The sequence below is a fragment of the Eretmochelys imbricata genome, chromosome 1 (assembly GCF_965152235.1).
Source record: "Eretmochelys imbricata isolate rEreImb1 chromosome 1, rEreImb1.hap1, whole genome shotgun sequence".
NCBI lineage: Eukaryota > Metazoa > Chordata > Testudines > Cheloniidae > Eretmochelys > Eretmochelys imbricata.
Genome location: NC_135572.1, coordinates 207,461,150 through 207,480,301, shown reverse-complemented (window position 1 = coordinate 207,480,301; position 19,152 = coordinate 207,461,150). Strand labels below are relative to the sequence as shown.

Below are 19,152 nucleotides of genomic sequence, written 5' to 3'. Positions count from 1 at the left end.
TTAAATATTGGCGTTACATTAGCTATCTTCCAGTCATTGGGTACAGGAGCTGATTTAAAGGACAGGTTACAAACCATAGTTAATAGTTCTGCAATTTCACATTTGAGTTCTTTCAGAACTCTTGGGTAAATGCCATCTGGTCTCGGTGACTTGTTACTGTTAAGCTTCTCAATTAATTCCAAAACCACCTCTAGCGACACTTCAATCTGTGACAATTCCTCAGATTTGTCACTTACAAAAGACGGCTCAGGTTTGGGAGTCTCCCTAATATCCTCAGCCGTGAAGACTGAAGCAAAGAATTCATCATCATTCATTCATTCTCTGCAATGACTTTATCGTCTTTAAGTGCTCCTTTTGTATGTCGATCGTCCAGGGGGCCCACTGGTTGTTTAGCAAGCTTCCTGCTTCTGATGTACTTAAAAAACATTTTGTTATTACCTTTTGAGTTTTTGGCTAGGTGTTCTTCAAACTCCTTTTTTGGCTTTTCTTATTACATTTTTACATTTAATTTGGCAGTGTTTATGCTCCTTTCTATTTACCTCACTAGGATTTGACTCCCACTTTTTAAAAGATGCCTTTTTATCTCTCACTGCTTCTTTTACACGGTTGTTAAGCCATGGTGGCTCTTTTTTAGTTCTTTTACTGTTTTTTTAAATTTGGGGTATACATTTAAGTTGAGCCTCTATTATGGTGTCTTTGAAAAGCGTTCATGCAGCTTGCAGGGATTTCACTCTAGTCACTGTACCTTTAAATTTCTGATTAACTAACCTCCTCATTTTTGCATAGTTCCCCTTTCTGAAATTAATTGCCACAGTGTTGGGCTGTTGAGGTGTTCTTCCCACCACAGGAACGTTAAATGTTATTATACTGTGGTCACTATTTCCAAGCGGTCCTGTTAGAGTTACCTCTTGGACCAGATCTTGCGCTCCACTCAGGACTAGATCGAGAGTTGCCTCTGCCCTTGTGGGTTCCTGTACCAGCTGCTCCAAGACGTAGTCATTTAAAGTATCAGAAATTTTGTCTCTGCATTTCGTCCTGAGGTGACATGTATCCAGTCAATATGGGGATAATTGAAATACCCCACTATTATTGAGTTTTTATTTTGATAGCCTCTCTAATCTCCCTTAGCATTTCATCGTCACTATCACTGTCCAGGTCAGGTGGTCGATAATAGATCCCTACTATTATATCCTTATTAGAGCATGGAATTACTATCCATAGAGATTCTATGGAACATGTGCATTCATTTAAGATTTTTATTTCATTTGATTCTACATTTTCTTTCACATATAGTGCCACTTCCTCCCACCCCGCCACATGACCTGTTCTGTCCTTCCGATTTATTTTGTATCCCAGAATGATTGTATCCCATTGATTGTCCTCACTCCACCAGGTTTCTATGATGCCTGTTATATCAATATCCTCCTTTAACACGAGGCACTCTAGTTCACCCATCTTATTATTTAGACTTCTAGCATTTGTGTACAAGCACTTTAAAAACTTGTCAATGCTCATTTCGTCAAAGCTAAAGTTCTCTGGGGAATTGAAGAGTGCATGTTGATGAAATCCTGCAATCTTTATTCCTTCTGTTTGCAACTTTTGTTGCTTTGTTTTTTCTGTTCATTCTCCTCTGGCACTAGTTTCCTTCTGATACTATGTCATATTGTTGTTGCTGGAGTCCCCATTCTAGCTGATGTATAAGAGTCAATTTGTTTCAGTGTCTTCTTGTAAAAATGTAAACAGATGAGGGATTCGCAGATGTCCACAACCTTCTTTCTTCTCCCATGCTTCTCTTTGGCTTTTTCTGTTTTGTTATTCTCAGTGGCTTTAACTGCAGACCTATAGGTCAGCCACCATCCTGATCTATCAGGAGCAGCAGCTTCTTCTCGATGGGAGGTTGCAGGGCTGCTACTAGCAGGTCAGGGTTCTGTATCAGATATAGACTTATTACAGATGTTACTTCTCAGAGATATACACACCAGATGCGTTCACTGTATGATCCTTTAGTGCTCTGCCAGGTCTTGCTAATGTTAGCTTAAGTAAGGTATGTTACACACACCACCATCTAGTGGCCGAACAGTATAATATAGTTTAGCATTCCATGACAACTTTATATTCATCCTGAATGCAAGGTGGTGATTATGCCCAAGCCATAACGAAGAGGTTTAACCCAACCCACAATGATACAACATCCATCAAAGTTTATTTGCTAACATAGGGAAATTTTCAAAGCACAACGGGCTGTTAAGGGTAACATTTTCAAAAGTGCCTGAGTGACTTGGTACCATTGACTTTCACTAGGGCCTAAGCCCCTAAGTGCCGAACTCACTTTTAAAAATGGAACTTGGGCTTCTAAATCACTCCGACACTTTTGAAATTTGTACCATATGTGCCTTAGTACCATTGACAGTCAATGGGAATGGATGCCTAACTCCCATTTGTGCCTTTGAAAATCTCCTCCTTTATAATTAAGTTTATATATGTACAATAAAATACATACACAAAGATGGTGTTACATATATCATATGGGGCAGACTGTGAAGCAGCCTAATACAGCAACGCAAGGAGTTCTTTTCCACCTTACGTGGCCGTGTTAACATTCCCTGCAGTGTGGCTCAAGTGCAGAAGGGTGAGCAAGGGCTCTGCACATACTACTGCACTCTGTACTCTTGGCAAATAGTTGGGGGTGGGGCACTTGGCTTTGCCCTCCTTCCAAAGTGCTGGTTAGCTGAGCAGTAACATAGGGGCAAGTAAACGACACTTTATTTCAGGGCTTGAGTAAGTTACTTCCCGACTGGAGCAAGGGACAAGCTGAGAAAGAGTTGTGACTCTGAATCACAACTAATTACCAACTTTCTCCCTGGGGCAATACAGCTATGAACTGCAGCATACTCAGGGCTGGGCCTAAAGGCTCATTTTATCACATATATGGTATTTTACTGCACCATTTTCACTGTATTACAACTTTCTGAAAAATCCTCCTTTAGGGCTAAGTTCTTATATGCTTAGCTTCTTTGCCAGTTTTTGTGGAAAGCTTGCAGAAAACCCCTCAGCCATTTCTGAGTTAAAGGTAAGTGGAAAAAAAATCTCTTTTCAAAAATCTTTTTTTAAAACATAAGATTTTTTTTTGCTCAACAATGGCTGAAGAAATATACTCCAAACTTGACATGTGCCTGGCCCTTCATGAGAAAGAGTCTTTTTGATACATTTTGAAAATATAAATGATATATTATTGAAAAATCACTTCTCAGCATGTTCGGTGGACATCTGGTAAGATTCTAGAAATCTAACAAAGCTTCACCTCCCAGTATTGCATTACAAGGGCAAGGAGAATCTCCCCTTTCCTCCTGTCCAGCCTGTCACATGCAGAGATTGCTGCTAGACAGGAGAAAGACTACTGCCTGAGAAAGACTTTAGGGTCTAACTGATAACATTTTTTAGTAAAATTACCCCAAAACATTAATACCATGTATAGGAAAAAACAAACAAAAGAAAAGACTGACTGAAAACTGAAATATTTTGATTCATAAAAGTGCTACAGCCCCTCATGAGAATTTTAGTTCAGGTACCTTATGCTGTCATTCAGGTCAGACTACATCTCCCATGATGCACCACATTTAAGAACTATGATGCACCCTTCCCTTCAGCAAGAATGAAACTGATACATCATGGGAAATGTAGTTAAGCCAGGAAGCTCAGGTCATAAAGGAGAATGGAAGAATAACACATCTAAACTACAATTCCCATGAGGCATAGTGGCAACATTTTGAACTAAAATATTTCAATGTTAGGCCAAAATATGTAGGTTTTCAGCAACATTTTTTTGTCAAAAAGTCAAATTTTTCTGGGATACAAGCTCCTTATTTTCTGACCCACTCTATGCACAACATGGGACTCTGCTGTTTTCTGAGGCTTTTCCTGAAAGGGTGTGTGTTGATAGTGCAGTGGAAGAACTTTTCATAAATCTCAGAGAGAAGACTGGTAGGGTATGGCTATGCAGTGGGAATGGGAGCAAACCTCCTACCCTAAGTCAACATAAAGCTGTGTAGAAAATGCTTTGAAGTTTTGGCTCAGGCTCTGATGCCTAGGGGTGGGGTGGGGGTGGGCTTCAGAGGCCAAGCTCCAGCCTGAGCTGCAACTTCAAAGTGCTGTCTACACACCATGAGCCCCGCTAACCCAAGTCTGTCAGCCTGAGCTTGGAGGCTCACTCCTGCTCGCTGCACAATGCTGTGCAAACATACCTGTGCAGATTTGGTTCTTATCTTGCCCAAAGCAATCCACCTACTCATAAATGTAATACACTGTACATTCGCTTTAACACTAAATAGATTATATAGAGCCTGATATCAGATGTCAAGAATATTGAATTATATGTGCAATAGGATGAACTATTACAGGTTTAGCTTTAAAAAAAATCCAGTTACAAGTAGGAATATATACTGTACTCACAGAAAGATAGAAATTAGAGTTGAAACAGACCCATTAGATCTAGCCTAGTCCTAACTCTCCGATCCACTGCAGGATTATCTCCTACTGCATATTTTAGAGGGCTTTGTCCACTTTAGTATTCAATGTCCAAGTTCTGACCTTTCCACCACTTCCCCTGGGAGACTATTCTACAGTCTTATATCCTACTGCCACAATTTTTTCTTATTAATATTCAGCCTAATGATTATTTTCTTAATTTCACCCATTACTCTTACTTGCTTACTGATACCACCATCTTAAATAATTCCCCCTCTCTCCCAATATTGTTATATACTATAATTTGTTAATTCTATGAGAAAGGGAAGTTTAAAAACTTACTGGCAGAGGCATCCCAAAACTTTATCGATCCATCTGCATGACTTAAAAAAAATTAAATGTTGGTTAAAACAAGATATAGCTACATATAATTTCAACCCTCAGTTACTGAAAATACAAACAGCAGAAATGAGTCACTGTATTTATTATATAATACAGTACTCAGGTGACCTTTCCATCATTCTTACAGTGTAGTCTAACCTTGAAGTTAACTATTACATTGCAATGATGCAATTTATATCTATATTAGAAGGGCAATTAATTCAATGTAAATAGACTAAATCAGTTTAATTGATTTGTAGTGTACACACATACCAAAAGAAGTACACATTGACCATATGTTACTACAGTTATTGTTACTAAACAAGTGACTGTTGTCTAGGATTTTGCATAATAATAATTTTAATCTTTTATAGAAGAGAGCTCTCACACACACTTTAACAATAGTCGTTTTTAAACTGAAAAGCTCACAGATAAAAGACTTTTTAAAAAGCATTGTTAAGAGAAATTTCCAGACTTTTAATACATGACACATATATCACAGAATAGAGTCTCTGAAGTGGCCTGTAAATTAGTTTTTATTTAAAACTGTGTCATGAGAGGACTCTTCTTTTTGAAAATCACTGTTTATTTAGAGATCCATTTTATATAACCCCTGTTAGGGCCAGATTCTGCCACACTAGGTCACAGTAAAGCATTTGATATGGTACCACACGAGAAAATATTAGTTAAATGAAAGTGGGGAGTGTACAAGAATTGTAAGGTGGCTAAGGAACTGGCTAAATGGGAGAAGGCAACAAATTGTGCTAATAGGTGAACTATCAGACTGGAGGGAGGTTACTAATGGAGCTCCTCAAGGATCAATCTTGGGACCAATTTGATTCAATATTTTCATTAATGACCTTGGCATAAAAGGAAGGCGGGCTAATGAAATGTGCTGACGATACAAAGTTGGGAGGCATTGTCAGTACAGAGGAGGATCGGAACATTATACAGGAAGATCTGGATCACCCTGAAGATGGGAGTGATAGAAATGGGATGAAATTAAATAGTACAAAGTTCAAGGTCATGCACTTAGGGACTAATAATAAGAATTTCTGCTATAAGCTGGGGGCTCATCAGTTGAAGCAATAGAGAAGGAAAGAGAACTGGGTGTGAGGGTAATTCACAGATTACTATGAGCCACAAATGTGATGTGGCTGTGGGGTAAACACAAATACAATCCCAGGATGCATCAGGTGAGGCATTTTCAATAGAGACAGAGAAGTATTAATGCCACTGTATCCGGCTCTGGTAAAACTTTGTTTGGAATACTTTGCACAGTTCTGGTCATCCATGTTCAAGAAAGATTAATTCAAACTGGGAGAGGTGCAGAGAAGAGCTGCTAGGGTTAAGGGAGGATCATGGTAATGGAATCAGGTTAATGGAGGGCTTATCTTATAAGAGAAGGCTAGAAGAGCTTGGCTGGTTTAGCTTAGCAAAAAGAAGACAGAGAGGATACGATTGCTTTCTATAAATATCTCAGAGAGCTAAACATGTAGGAGGGTAAAGAACTATTTAAGCTAAAGGACAATGTTGGCATAAAAACATATGGGTATAAACTGGCGATGAACAAATCAGGCTGAAATTTAGAAGAAGATTTCTAACCATCAGAGGAGTGAGGTTATGAAATAGTCTCCCAATAGAAGTCATGGGGATGAACAAATTAATTAGTTTTAAGAGAGAGCCTGACAAATTTATAAGTGTAATTGTATGATGGGGTTACTTGTGATGGTGCAGGGCAGGGTTCAACAGCCCGGGGATCACTTCCAGTTTACGTCTTATGTTCCTAAAACTCATGCTTCAGGGCTTCAGCTGCTCACCTGCAGGTGTCAGGAAGGGATTTCCTTCACTCCCACAATATATTCCTCTGAAGCATCAGAGATGGCCATGGCTGGAAATGGGACGGGATAGGCCAGTGTTCTGAGATGGCACTGAGCATTCTCCATCGCAGGTGCTTGGCTGACCAGAGTTTGCTCACATGCTCAGGGTCTAAGTGATCACCATATGTGGGTTGGGAATGAATTTTGCCCCAGGTCAGATTAGCAGCTACCCTGTAGCATTTTCACTAGGGCTGTCAAATGTTTACAAAATTAATTGTGATTAATCGCAAGATTAAAAAATGAATTGCGATTCATCAGTTTTAACTGCACTGTTAAACAATAACAGAATACCCATTTAAATTTATTATAAATATTTTGGATGTTTTTCTACATTTTCAAATATATTGCTTTCAATGACATCTCAGAATATAAAGTGCACAGCGCTCACTTTATATTATTATTTTTTATTACAAGTATTTGCACTGTAAAAAAAGAAAAAAGAAAGTGCAATCTACAAGTTGAAGCATGTTTAGCATATCTGGCACGTAAATACTTTGCAACACCGGCTACAACAGCGCCATGCAAACACCTGTTCTCACTTTCAGGTGACATTGTAAATAAGAAGTGGACACCATTATCTCCGTAAATGTAAACAAACTCGTTTGTCTGAACAAGAAGTAGGACTGAGTGGACTTGTAGGTGCTAAAGTTTTACGTTGTTTTGTTTTTAAGTGCAGTTATTAACAAATAAAAATCTACTAGGGCTGTCAAGTGATTAAAAAAATTAATCACAATTGCTGTTGAACAATAATAGAATACCGTTTATTTAAATATTTTTGGATGTTTTCTACATTTTCAAATATATTGATTTCAATTTCAATGCAGAATACAAAGTGCACAGTGCTCACTTTATATTTATTTTTATTATAAATATTTGCACTGTAAAAATAAAAGAAATAGTATTTTTCAATTCACCTAATATAAGTACTGTAGTGCAATCTCTTTATCATGAAAGTTGAACTTACAAATGTAGAATTATGTATTCAAAAATAAAATGTCAAACTTTAGAGCCTACAAGTCCACTCAGTCATACTTCTTGTTCAGCCAATCGCTCAGACAAACAAGTTTGTTTACATATGCAGGAGATAATGCTGCCAGCTTCTTATTCACAATGTCACCTGAAAGTGAGAACAGGCGTTTGCATGGCACTGTTGTAGCTGGGGTTGCAAGATATTTACATGCCAGATGTGCTAAAGAGTCATATGTCCCTTCATGCTTCAACCACCATTCCAGAGGACATGCATCCATGCTGATGATGGGTTCTGCCTGATAACGAGCCAAAGCAGAGAGGACCGACACATGTTCATTTTCATCAGCTGAGTCAGATGCCACCAACAGAAGGTTGATTTTATTTTTGAGGGGTTCAGGTTCTGTAGTTTCTGCATTGGAGTGTTGCTCTTTTAAGACTGCTGAAAGCATGCTCCACACTTCATCCCTCTCAGATTTTGGAAGGCACTTCAGATTTTTAAAGCTTGGGTTGAGTGCTGTAGCTATCTTTAGAAATCTCACATTGGTACCTTCTTTGCATTTTGTGAAATCTGCAGTGAAAGTGTTCTTAAAACAAACATGTGCTGGGTCATCATCTGAGCCTGCTATGACATTAAATATATGGCAGAATGCCGGTAAAACACAGAGCAGGAGACATACAACTCTCCCCCAAGGAGTTCAATCACAAATTTAATAAACACATTATTTTTTAATGAGCATCATCAGCATGAAAGAATGGCCTCTGGAACAGTGGCTGAAATATGAAGGGGCATATGAATGTTCAGCATATCTGGCATGTAAATACCTTGCAACGCTAGCTTCAAAAGTGCCATGCAAACACCTGTTCTCACTTTCAGGTGACATTGTAAATAAGAAGCAGGTAGCATTAACTCCCATAAACGGAAACAAACTTGTTTTTCTTAGCTATTGGCTGAACAAGCAGTAGGACTGAGTGGACTTGTAGGCTCTAAAGTTTGACATTGTTTTATTTTTGAATGCATAATTCCACATTTGTAAATTAAACTTCCATGATAAAGAGATTGCACTACAGTTCTTATATTAGGTAAATTGAAAAGTTTTCTAAAGTTTTACATTGTTTTGTTTTTGAGTGTAGTTATGTAACCAAAAAAAATCTACATTTATAAGTTGCACTTTCGCAATAGATCGTACTACAGTACTTCTATGAGGTGAATTGCAAAATACTATTTCTTTTATCATTTTTACAGTGCAAATATTTGTAATAAAAATAATAATATAAAGTGAGCACTGTGCACTTTATATTCTGTGTTGTAATTGAAATCAATATATTTGAAAATGTAGAAAAATATCCAAAATATTTAATAAATTTCAATTGGTAATCTATTGTGTAACAGTACGATTAAAACTGCAGCCCCATCCATACTCCACTCCAAGGCCCGCTCCTGCTTCCCGCGGTCCAAGCCCAGGCTGCTCCTCTTCCCTAAAGTGGATGGGGGCTGAGGCTAGGGCAGGCTGGCAGGGGCAGCAGGGTGCTGGGTCTGCTCGGCGCTCCGGGGCTGGGGGCACTAAGGCGGGCTGGCCAGGGTGGTCCATGGCTGGGGCTGGTGGGCCAGCAGCTGCAGTGGGGGGCTCGGGACTTTGGCGGGTAGAAGGAGCTGGGCTTCGGGCAGAAGGGGTGGAACTGGAGGCTAGTCATCCTAAGCAGGCAGTTCACATGCCACCCATGCCTGTGGGCTGTAATACTTTAGTCCAATTTCAGTTGTTGGGGCTCGTGTGAGGGTGGCTGGGAGGTGGTGGTAGCCTGTGATACACAGGTGGGACTAGACCAGTGGTTCTCAAACTATGGGGCAAGACCTCCAAAGGAGGCACAGGAATGTGTCAAGGGAGGCACAAACTGTGTGTGTTTTTCTTTGGTTTTTTAAGAGCTTTGGCTATCAGCCCTGTGTTGCTGGGGCTCGTGCAGAAGGGCCTTGCATACATGGGAAGCGTGGATAAAGGGGACAGCCAGAGTTCCGCCACCCAAGCTCGGGCTCTCCCCCCCTCCCCCAGTTCCTCACTGGGAGGCAGTCCAAGCTCAGGCTCTCCTTCCTCACCGCAACCCTCACCTGGAGGTGGTGGGGCTCTGACTGTCAGCCCTAGAGTGGCAGCAGCAACGCAGAAATAAGGGTGGCAATGGGGCACTAAGTTAGCTGTGAAAAGTGATATTGACACTTCTGTGCTGCTGCTGGCATATTGCTGCCTTTAGAGCTGGGTGGCTAGTATATGTACGTGGGGAGGAGAGGCGTAAACTTCATTGCACTGCAACCCCCTTCTGAGAACAAAAATTACGACACAACCCCATGAGGAGGGACTAAAACCTGAGCACACCCGAGCCCTGCTGCCCCGGGTGGGGGGGCCAAAGCCGAAGCCCAAGGGCTTCAGCCCCAGGCGTGGGGCCTTTAACCTGAGCCCTGCCGCCCAGGCTGAAGCCCTCGGCCCCAGGAGGTGGGGCTTGAGCTTTGGCCCCGGACTCTAGCAAGTCTAACACCAGCCCTGGCGACCCCATTAAAACGGAGTCATGACCCACTTCGGGGTCCCGACCCACAGTTTGAGAACTGCTGGACTAGATGATATTGTGGCCCCATATGACTTTGAAATTGTATTTGAAGAAATAACGCCTTACAAACAGTTATCCAACATTTATGCTAGTTCGTGAAACAAAGTTCAACATATTCCAATACAGTCATATTTGTGTATTAATCAATTACAAATTTAAGAGATTAATCATATCCCTGGTAGAGCTGTTTTTGTTCTTTGGCAATTCTAAAAAAGTGGAAAAAAAATCATTTTGGATCAAACGGAAAATGAAATTTTCAAAACTGTCAGCAAATCAAAAAGTAAAATAAAAACATTTTGGGTTCAATGAAACAGTTTGTTGACCTGAAATGAAACGCTTTAGTTTGGTTTCAAGCATTTTTTTAAAGTTTTTCATTTTTTTAATAAAAGTAAATTATGAAACAAAAAGTCATTTTGAACCAAAAAACCTAAAGATATTGTTTTTAAAATGTTGAAATGAATTTTGGATTTTTTAAAGGTTTTTCATACCAAACCAATATGGTGAAACCGACATGAATTCAGAAAACATTTTGGTGTCACCGAACTACATTTTTCATTGAAAAAATGTTTTGTACAAAAAATTTTGCCCAGCTCTAATCCTTAGTTCTTCATAACTATGTCTATAAGAAAATGTCTGGCTATCAAGCTGCTTATCTTGGTAAAATACGTGATTTTGTAGCAGTTAGCACAAACCAATTCACATCCAAACTTATGCTTTGTAATTAACATTCTATGGATAAATAAAACAGGCAATTAAAAAGTGAATTATCAGTAGGAGAAAAATGATGAGTAATCCCAATATGGACAAAATTCATACTTCTACATGGGTGGCATTTCTCAATAAATAAAACTTATTCCAAGAGTTGGTACTCATGATGAGTGCTTAAAACCACAGAACACTTTAATACTGTAAATATTTCTCCACTCACGCATCTGAGTCATCCAGAATTGTTCCTGAGTCTGTCACTGAAATGTGATTCCCTGCCCCCTCCACCCTCTTCTACTGCAATGCTGTGTATTACAGACACAATCTAGCTTGAAAGGTAAAATTCACACCAATGCACAGCACTCAAACAAATTATGGGAGATTAACACTAAATGGGTTCCATCGCCAATCCAGCCACAGCGCCCCCAATAAACCACAAAACCACCCCTGCAGAAATGCTTGTGGTACTCTTGGCTCTCTGCCCTTCTAATGCTATTTCTTCCTCCCTAATACCCACTGAAGACTACAGCACTCTCTTGCATTGGCCACACCTTCCCGGGGATATTTAGATCCCCTCTTCAGGGGTATACGGGACCCTTACTAGCTTGCAGTCTCAGTCCATGGTTCCTATCCTTGAGCTAGCGTTGCCAACCCTCCAGGATCATCCTGGAGTCTCCAAGAATTAAAGATTAATATAAATTAACTATTATGTCATGTGATTAAACCTCCAGAAATATGTCCAACCAGAATTGGTAACCCTATCTTGAGCACAAGGCTCTATATTCTACTTAAGACTTTATTATTGAGCTTAAGTGCTGCATAAGTACTTCTGTAGGCCCTCTGGACTGGGGGGAATTTCACCCTAAAAGAATATAAATTTCTGTTATGTAATGGAGTTAGAGTGTTCATATTCAGATGCCCTAGTCAGCCACCTATATTGTGAGATGGGTAGGGCTGACCTATAGATGTACATCATTAAAAGTTCAAGATATTAACGTTTGTAAAAGCACAAACCTTCTGTTGTGTTCTTACCCTGTAATAATAATTTCAGGATATGTCTGTGTTCCTAGGTTCCATGCTCCCCCACTGATTGGCCATTCCTAAACACAATTACAAGAGTTCACAGAAAAGAGTTATTTCTTATGGTCCTGTGGACTGCACATTTTTAAATGAATAACATCATAACAAATTATACCTAATTTATAAAAATGAAGACAAGGTTGTAACATTATCTTGATCATTTTTAAATACATTTATGTAGATGCAACTTCTAATTTATTGTTTATAATATTATCTGTCCTAAAAGCATAGAGATTTTTAAAACAATCATTAAATATTTGTGTGGTCTAGTGGAAGGTTCTGAATTAACAGCTTTTCAGACTGAAATTCTTTATAATAAGGGATGGAGGAAGGAATAATAAACAATCAATTGATCCTTCTATTGGATTCACACGGGCTGACCCTTGGGGCTTCAACAGGTCTCTGTATAGGCATAACAGTCTTCTTGCGAGGATCCAAACGCAGGATTGGGGGCTTAGATTAGACAAAATGCAGCTGTGCAAACTTTTGAACGCTGCTTTGTCAATGTGCCTCAATCGTAAGAATATAAGAATATAATAATGGCCCTACTGGGTCAGACCAAAGGTCCATCTAGCCCAGTATCCTGTCTTCCAACTGTGGCCAGTGCCAGGTGCCTTAGAGGGAATGAACAGAAGAGGTAATCATCAACTGATCCATCCCCCGTCGCTCATTCCCAGCTTCTGGCAAACAGAGACTAGGGACCCCATTCCTGCTCTTCATGGCTAATAGCCATTGATGGACCTATCCTCCATGAATTTATCTAGTTCTTTTTTGAACCCTGTTATAGTCTTGGCTTTCGCAACATCATCCAGCAAGGAGTTCTACAGGTTGACTGTGCGCTCTGTGAAGAAATACTTCCTTTTATATGTTTTAAACCTGCTGCCTATTAATTTCATTTGGTGACCCCCTAGTTACTCTGTTATGAGAAGTAGTAAACAACACTTCCTTATCTACTTTCTCTACACCAGTCATGATTTTATAGACCTCAATCATATCTCCCCTTAGCCATCTCTTTTCCAAGCTGAAAAGTCCCAGTCTTATTAATCTCTCCTCATACGGAAGCCGTTCCATACCCCAATAATTTTTGTTGTCCTTTTCTGAACCTTTTCCAATTCCACTATATCTTTTTTGAGATGAGGCAACCACATCTGCAAACAGAATTCAAGATGTGGGCATACCATGGATTTATATCGAGGCGACATGATATTTTCTGTCCTATTATCTATCCCTTTCTTAATTATTCTCAGTATTCTGTTCGCTTTTTTGACTGCCATTGCACATTGAGTGGATGTTTTCAGAGAACTATCCATAATGACTCCAAGATCTCTTTTTTGAGTGGTAACAGCTAATTTAGACCCCATCATTTTATATGTATAGTTGGGATTATGTTTTCCAATGTGCATTACTCTGCACTTTGAGTTAATCAACAAAAGCCTTCACTGAGATAACCAGCTATAGGGATGGGAGGAGAATTCAGCCTCCAAAGTCAATTTAGTTCTTGCCTTCTTTGCTAAGGCAGCATATAATCTTAAAGACCATAAAGAGGACTGTCTTGATCATGATTCCTGCACATACCAGTTTCCATGGGAAAGGAAGACAATGTCTTCCCAGTCAAGCTCCCGTAGGAGCTCAAGAAAAAGAAGGCAAGACAGCTGCACCCAGTTACCAGAAATATATGTATTCCTGGTTAAAAACTATTTTAAAATGGAGTTAGGATTAAAAGCACATATCAGTAATTTAAGGGTTAAAACATTACAGAGGTGTTGTAATTAGTCCCAAACCAAGTGCTATAAATCCAGGAAATTCTGAGTTACGGTTAAACTTAAAAGAAACCATCACATGCTGAGGTATGGAAATGCAGTTTAGAGCACCTGAACAAATTTAACTCCATCCTGTAGAGAAACCATGCAATAACCATACTATTCTGACATGCATAATAATGCCTGTAGTTCCAAATTAGATTAAACTGATTTTTAAAGACACATTTGCTTTTTTCCCTCTCTCTTTCTCAAGGAGGAGAACTGGTTGCAAGGGGACTAGGGTTGTGGGAGCTTCTTGCCTAGGGAACAGAGAGACAAGTATAGAAATGGAAAGTCATGAACTTGGGGTATTGATTGGTAGGGACAGGACTGCCCAGGGCTTTGCTTATAAATAACTGGGGCTATAACTATGCTCTTCCCTCGCCTGCTCAACTGCTCCCAGGGAGGATGGAATTAGTGTGTGTGTGTGTGTGTGTGTGTGAGAGTGTGAGAGAGAGAAAGGGGTGTGTGTGTGTGTGTGTGTGTGTGTGTGTGTGTGTGTGTGTGAGAGAGAGAGAGAGAGGGATGTGTGTGTGTGTGTGTGTGTGTGTGTGTGAGAGAGAGAGGGGTGTGTGTGTGAGAGAGTGAGTGTGGGGGGGGAAGGTGTGCTGAATGAGCGAAGATGTACGTACAGTATAGATGCCTGGAAAATGTCTGGGTGTGTGTACTGATCATCCTGGCTGATGTGGAATGGATGGGTGTGGAGTGGGGGGATGGATGTGCAGAATGAGCAGATGGGCAAGTGTGGAATGAATGGAGGTAGGTGGTGAAGTGTCTGGGGAGTTGTGTGTGTGTGGGTAGAAACGAACTGGAGTAAGTGACTGGGAGAATTAATTCAGGATGTGGGTGTGAGTAGGAAAAATTGGCAACATGACACATTTATTTAGAGTTATACAAATGCATTTATATTTATGTACATTTATGCAAATATATGTAAATCAGAATGTACTTTTTTTAAATGGTGGCAATAATGGCTAAAAAATATCATTAATCCTAAAAACAAAAATTTGCAAATGCAGACAATGCATCAGGTTTCTGTGAGTTTTAACCACATGGGAAGTTTGGAGGGTTTGTGATGTTTCATTACTGAAAACAGCAGAGACGAAAAAACAGTCTGATACCAGGAGCTAAATTTCTTAAAAGACCCATTTTGAATAAATTTTACCTCAAACTAATTAACAGATTTACTTGCAAATTCTCAGAAAGGACCCACGATCCTGCAACGAGGTCTGCAAGGATGGAACATACTCTCTCATAGTACCCCGCTGAAGTCAGTGGAGCATCATGTGGGAAGAGGGATCTGAGTGCCTACATAGAACCAATTGCAGCATCAGAGCCCAATTGACTTTACTCAGATGAGAGTGAAATTTTCTGTGCATGCATGCTGTCAAATGCACAGAGTAAACAAACTGAAAAAAATAGTGAAAAATCTTTTCCCCGATAACATCTTTCAGTTATAACAATCTCAGATGTTACTTGTAACTACAATAAAGGAAAAAATTTGAGATAGAAATATGAGTTTCAAGTTGGTGATATCCCTTTATCTTATTTTAATATGAGTATTAATGTGAGAAGACACACAATGAAAATCATTTTCCAGAAGATTAGTACACAGTTTAGATTTTTACAATTAAACTCTCTTCATAAATAAAATGTACTTTTTTTTACCTTATTGCTGTATCCTTGCTTTTTATGTTTAGCTCCTACAGAATACAACACGGGAATCAAATCTGGAGGACAATCAGCAAAATATTCTGTACAGGTAACTGGTGACTCATGAATGTCAATGGGATAAGGATTTTCAAAGATTGGAAAACTAATGGAGGAAGACAATTTATTAGTATCATTGTGACATATGAAGTAATATTAGATTTTCTTAAATATTAAAGTATACAAAACAAAAGCAAATTTATCTAAATTAAAACTATCATTATTCATAATATATGCTATTTTCCTTATTTCATATTTTCTTTAAAACATATTTATTGTTTTTAATCCCAAGAATAAAATTTACCAATAAAGCCAATAAAGGTGACAAAATTAAGGTACCATAACTGCAGTCCTTCGTCTTGTCAGTTTTTAGTCACATAAGTAGTCCTGCTAAAGTCAATGGGACTACTTGTGTGAGTAAACGTTTGCAGGATTAGGTTCTAATTTTTCCCCACATCTCTAGAATCTTCCCTATAAAACATAAATATTACATATGTTTTCTGAATGCTAGAATCAATAACATATGATTTATATTACAATTAGAATAAAAGAATCATAGAATATCAGGGTTGGAAGGGACCTCAGGAGGTCATTTAGTTCAACTCCCTGATCAAAGCAGGACCAATCACCAACTAAATCATCCCAGCCAGGCTTTGTCAAGCCTGACTTTAAAAACCTCTAAGGAAGGAGATTCCACCACCACCCTAGGTAACTCATTCCAGTGCTTCTCCACCCTTCTAGTGAAAAAGTTTTTCCTAATATCCAACCTAAACCTCCCCCACTGCAACTTGAGACCATTACTCCTTGTTCTGTCATCTGCTATCACGGAGAACAGTCTAGATCCATCCTCTTTGGAACCCCCTTTCAGGTCGTTGAAAGCAGCTATCAAATCCCCCCTCATTCTTCTTTTCTGCAGACTAAATAATCCCAGTTCCTTCAGCCTCTCCTCATAAGTCATGTGTTCCAGCCCCCTAATAATTTTTGTTGCCCTCAGCTGGACTCTTTCCAATTTTTCCACATCCTTCTTATAGTGTGGGGCACAAAACTGGACAAAGTACTCCAGGTGAGGCCTCACCAATGTCGAATAGAGGGGAATGATCACATCCCTCCATCTGCTGGCAATGCTCTTACTTATACAAAATGCCGTTAGCCTTTTTGACAACAAGGGCACACTGTTGACTCATATCCAGCTTCTTGTCCACTGAAACCCCTAGGTCCTTTTCTGCAGAACTGCTGCCTAGACACTCGGCCCCTAGTCTGTACTTGTCCTTGTTGAACCTCATCAGATTTCTTTTGGCCCAATCCTCTAATTTGTCTAGGTCCCTCTGTATCCTATTCCTACCCTCCAGTGTATCTACCACTCCTCCCCGTTTAGTGTCATCTGCAAACTTGCTGAGGGTGCACTCCATGCCATCCTCCAGATCATTAATGAAGCTATTGAACAAAACTGGCCCCAGGACCGACCCTTGGGGCACTCCACTTGATACCAGCTGCCAACTTAAAGACAAGAATTGTCCATAAAATTATGCTGTAGACATACTGTATTAGTAACCATGTCTCATAATAAACAATTTTACTCAATTTGGCAGTGGAATATTAATTCTCCATGGTTTGTACTGTTGAAGCAATTGCAGACAAGTCAGCCCTCAATTTAATTGCTGTTCACTTGTATTAGCTTTATCTGTCAAGATAAGGAGTAATGCCTCACACTTAGAGCAACAATAAGCATACAATGTCATTCATAAATGAAAAATGCACAAGGAGAGGTTACTTACCTTGTTCAGTAACTGGAGTTCTTCAAAATGTTTTGTCCCTATGGATGCTCCATGTGAGGATATCAGTGTGCCCATGCACTCTTGATCAGAGATATTTCTGCTAGTAGTTCCTGTGGGCTTGCACTGCAGGCCTCCTCATGCTCCGGGGTATGAGAGAATATAGGGAGGAGCAGACCTGTGCCACTCCAGTTCCTCTCAACTCAGAGCATGGTAAATCTCTGAAGCAGGAGGAAAAAGAGGGTGGGTAGTGGAGCACTCATAGGGACAAAACATCTCAAAGAACTCCAGTTACTGTACAAAGTAAGTAATGTCTCCTCCTTCTTTGAGTTAATGTCCCTGTGGGTGCTCCACATGAACATAAGAATGGCCTTACTGGGTGAGACCAATGGTCCATCTAGCCCAGTTTCCTGTCTTCTGACAGTGGCCAATGCCAAATACTTTAGAGGGAATGAACAGAACAGGGTAATTATCTAGTGAACCAATCCCTGTCATCCAGTTCCAGCATCCCAATATGAGGAGACTCCTGAATAGTACCTTAATGTGGAAGAAAGTGCTGAAGAGATGGACCCAGTATGGAGTATAGAACACCTTCACCAAAGACTGCATTCGCACTGGAGGCATGAAGTTGGGCATAAGGCAGTGAAAACATGAAATGGAGTACCAGCTGGCTGCCTTTCAAACGTCCTTGATGGGTACATTCCTAAGGAGGGCAACGGAAACAGATTGAGATCTGGTAGAGTCAGCAATGACTCTAGGAGGGGATTGCATCCCAGAGGACTCATAGCAATGCAAAGTGCACTCCAATACCCAGTTAGTTAGTTTCTCTTGGCAAAGGAAACAAAGAGTCTGGGGGGATACCCCGAAGGGTTTAGTTCTGTGAAGAGTAAAAGCTGGGGCTCATCTTATGTCCAGTATATGGAGACTCATCGCTTCTCTGGATGAGTGGGTTTTGGGGTAAAATACCAGCAGATGAATATCCTGATTGGTGTGGTACTCTGATGACACTTCAGGGAGGAAGTGAAGGTGGTGATGCAACATAACTTTGTCTGGATAAATTGTAATATGGAGGGTCAGCCATGAGAGCTACTAGTTCCCATCTTTCTGGCTGAGGTGATTGTTACAAGAAACAAAATCTTGAAGGACAGATGGAATAGCAAGTAGGTTGCCATAGGCTCAAAGGGAGGTCCTTTTAATGTGTTAAGTGCTAAATTATGGTGCCAGTGTGGGGTAGGGTCCCACACTGGATGGAACAGATTAAGGAGGCCCTTTAAGGAATCTCGTTGTTCTAGGATGTGCAAGACAAAGACACCCTTGACTGGTGGGTGTAATGCTGCAATGACAGATAAATGAATCTTAACAGAGTTCAGGGAAAGACCCAGAGATTTGAAGGTTAGTGCCTAGTCGAAGATGTATGCCTGGGGAGAATTGGCAGGAGATACAGAATGTTGGGTGCACCAGATTTCTACTTCTGCTGGTAAATCCTTCATGTAGTAGATTTCCTGCTATTTAACAGAAACAACTGAACTTCAGGAGAACATTTCTGCTCTACATCCAAGAACTACCAAGAAGTCAAGACCTGAGAGGCAGGGCTGATCGGTTGGAGTGGGTTAAGGGGCCTGATTCCTGGATCAGGAGGTGTGTCATCAGGGGAAGGTGCAGAGGTGGACATGTCATCAGATGGGTCAGGGTTAGGAACCACACCTGTCTCCGCCATGTGGGAGCTATGAAAATGATAACTGTTTTTTTTTTCTTGTTTCAGTTTGAGCAGGGCTTTGTGGATCAATGGAGTCTGAGGGA

General features: G+C 40.1%; 1 protein-coding gene across 3 annotated transcripts in view; it reads right to left on the bottom strand.

The window, feature by feature from the left end:
- Window positions 1-19,152, bottom strand: part of STXBP5L (syntaxin binding protein 5L) — a 433,225-nt gene that overhangs the window by 117,001 nt on the left and 297,072 nt on the right. For all 3 annotated transcript variants that reach the window (XM_077807341.1, XM_077807339.1, XM_077807340.1), the window contains exons 12-14: window positions 15,539-15,686; window positions 12,024-12,091; window positions 4,807-4,847 (exon numbers count right to left, since the gene is read on the bottom strand). In XM_077807341.1, the coding sequence (XP_077663467.1) occupies window positions 4,807-4,847; window positions 12,024-12,091; window positions 15,539-15,686 (257 nt within the window). The remainder of the gene's footprint in view (window positions 1-4,806; window positions 4,848-12,023; window positions 12,092-15,538; window positions 15,687-19,152) is intronic.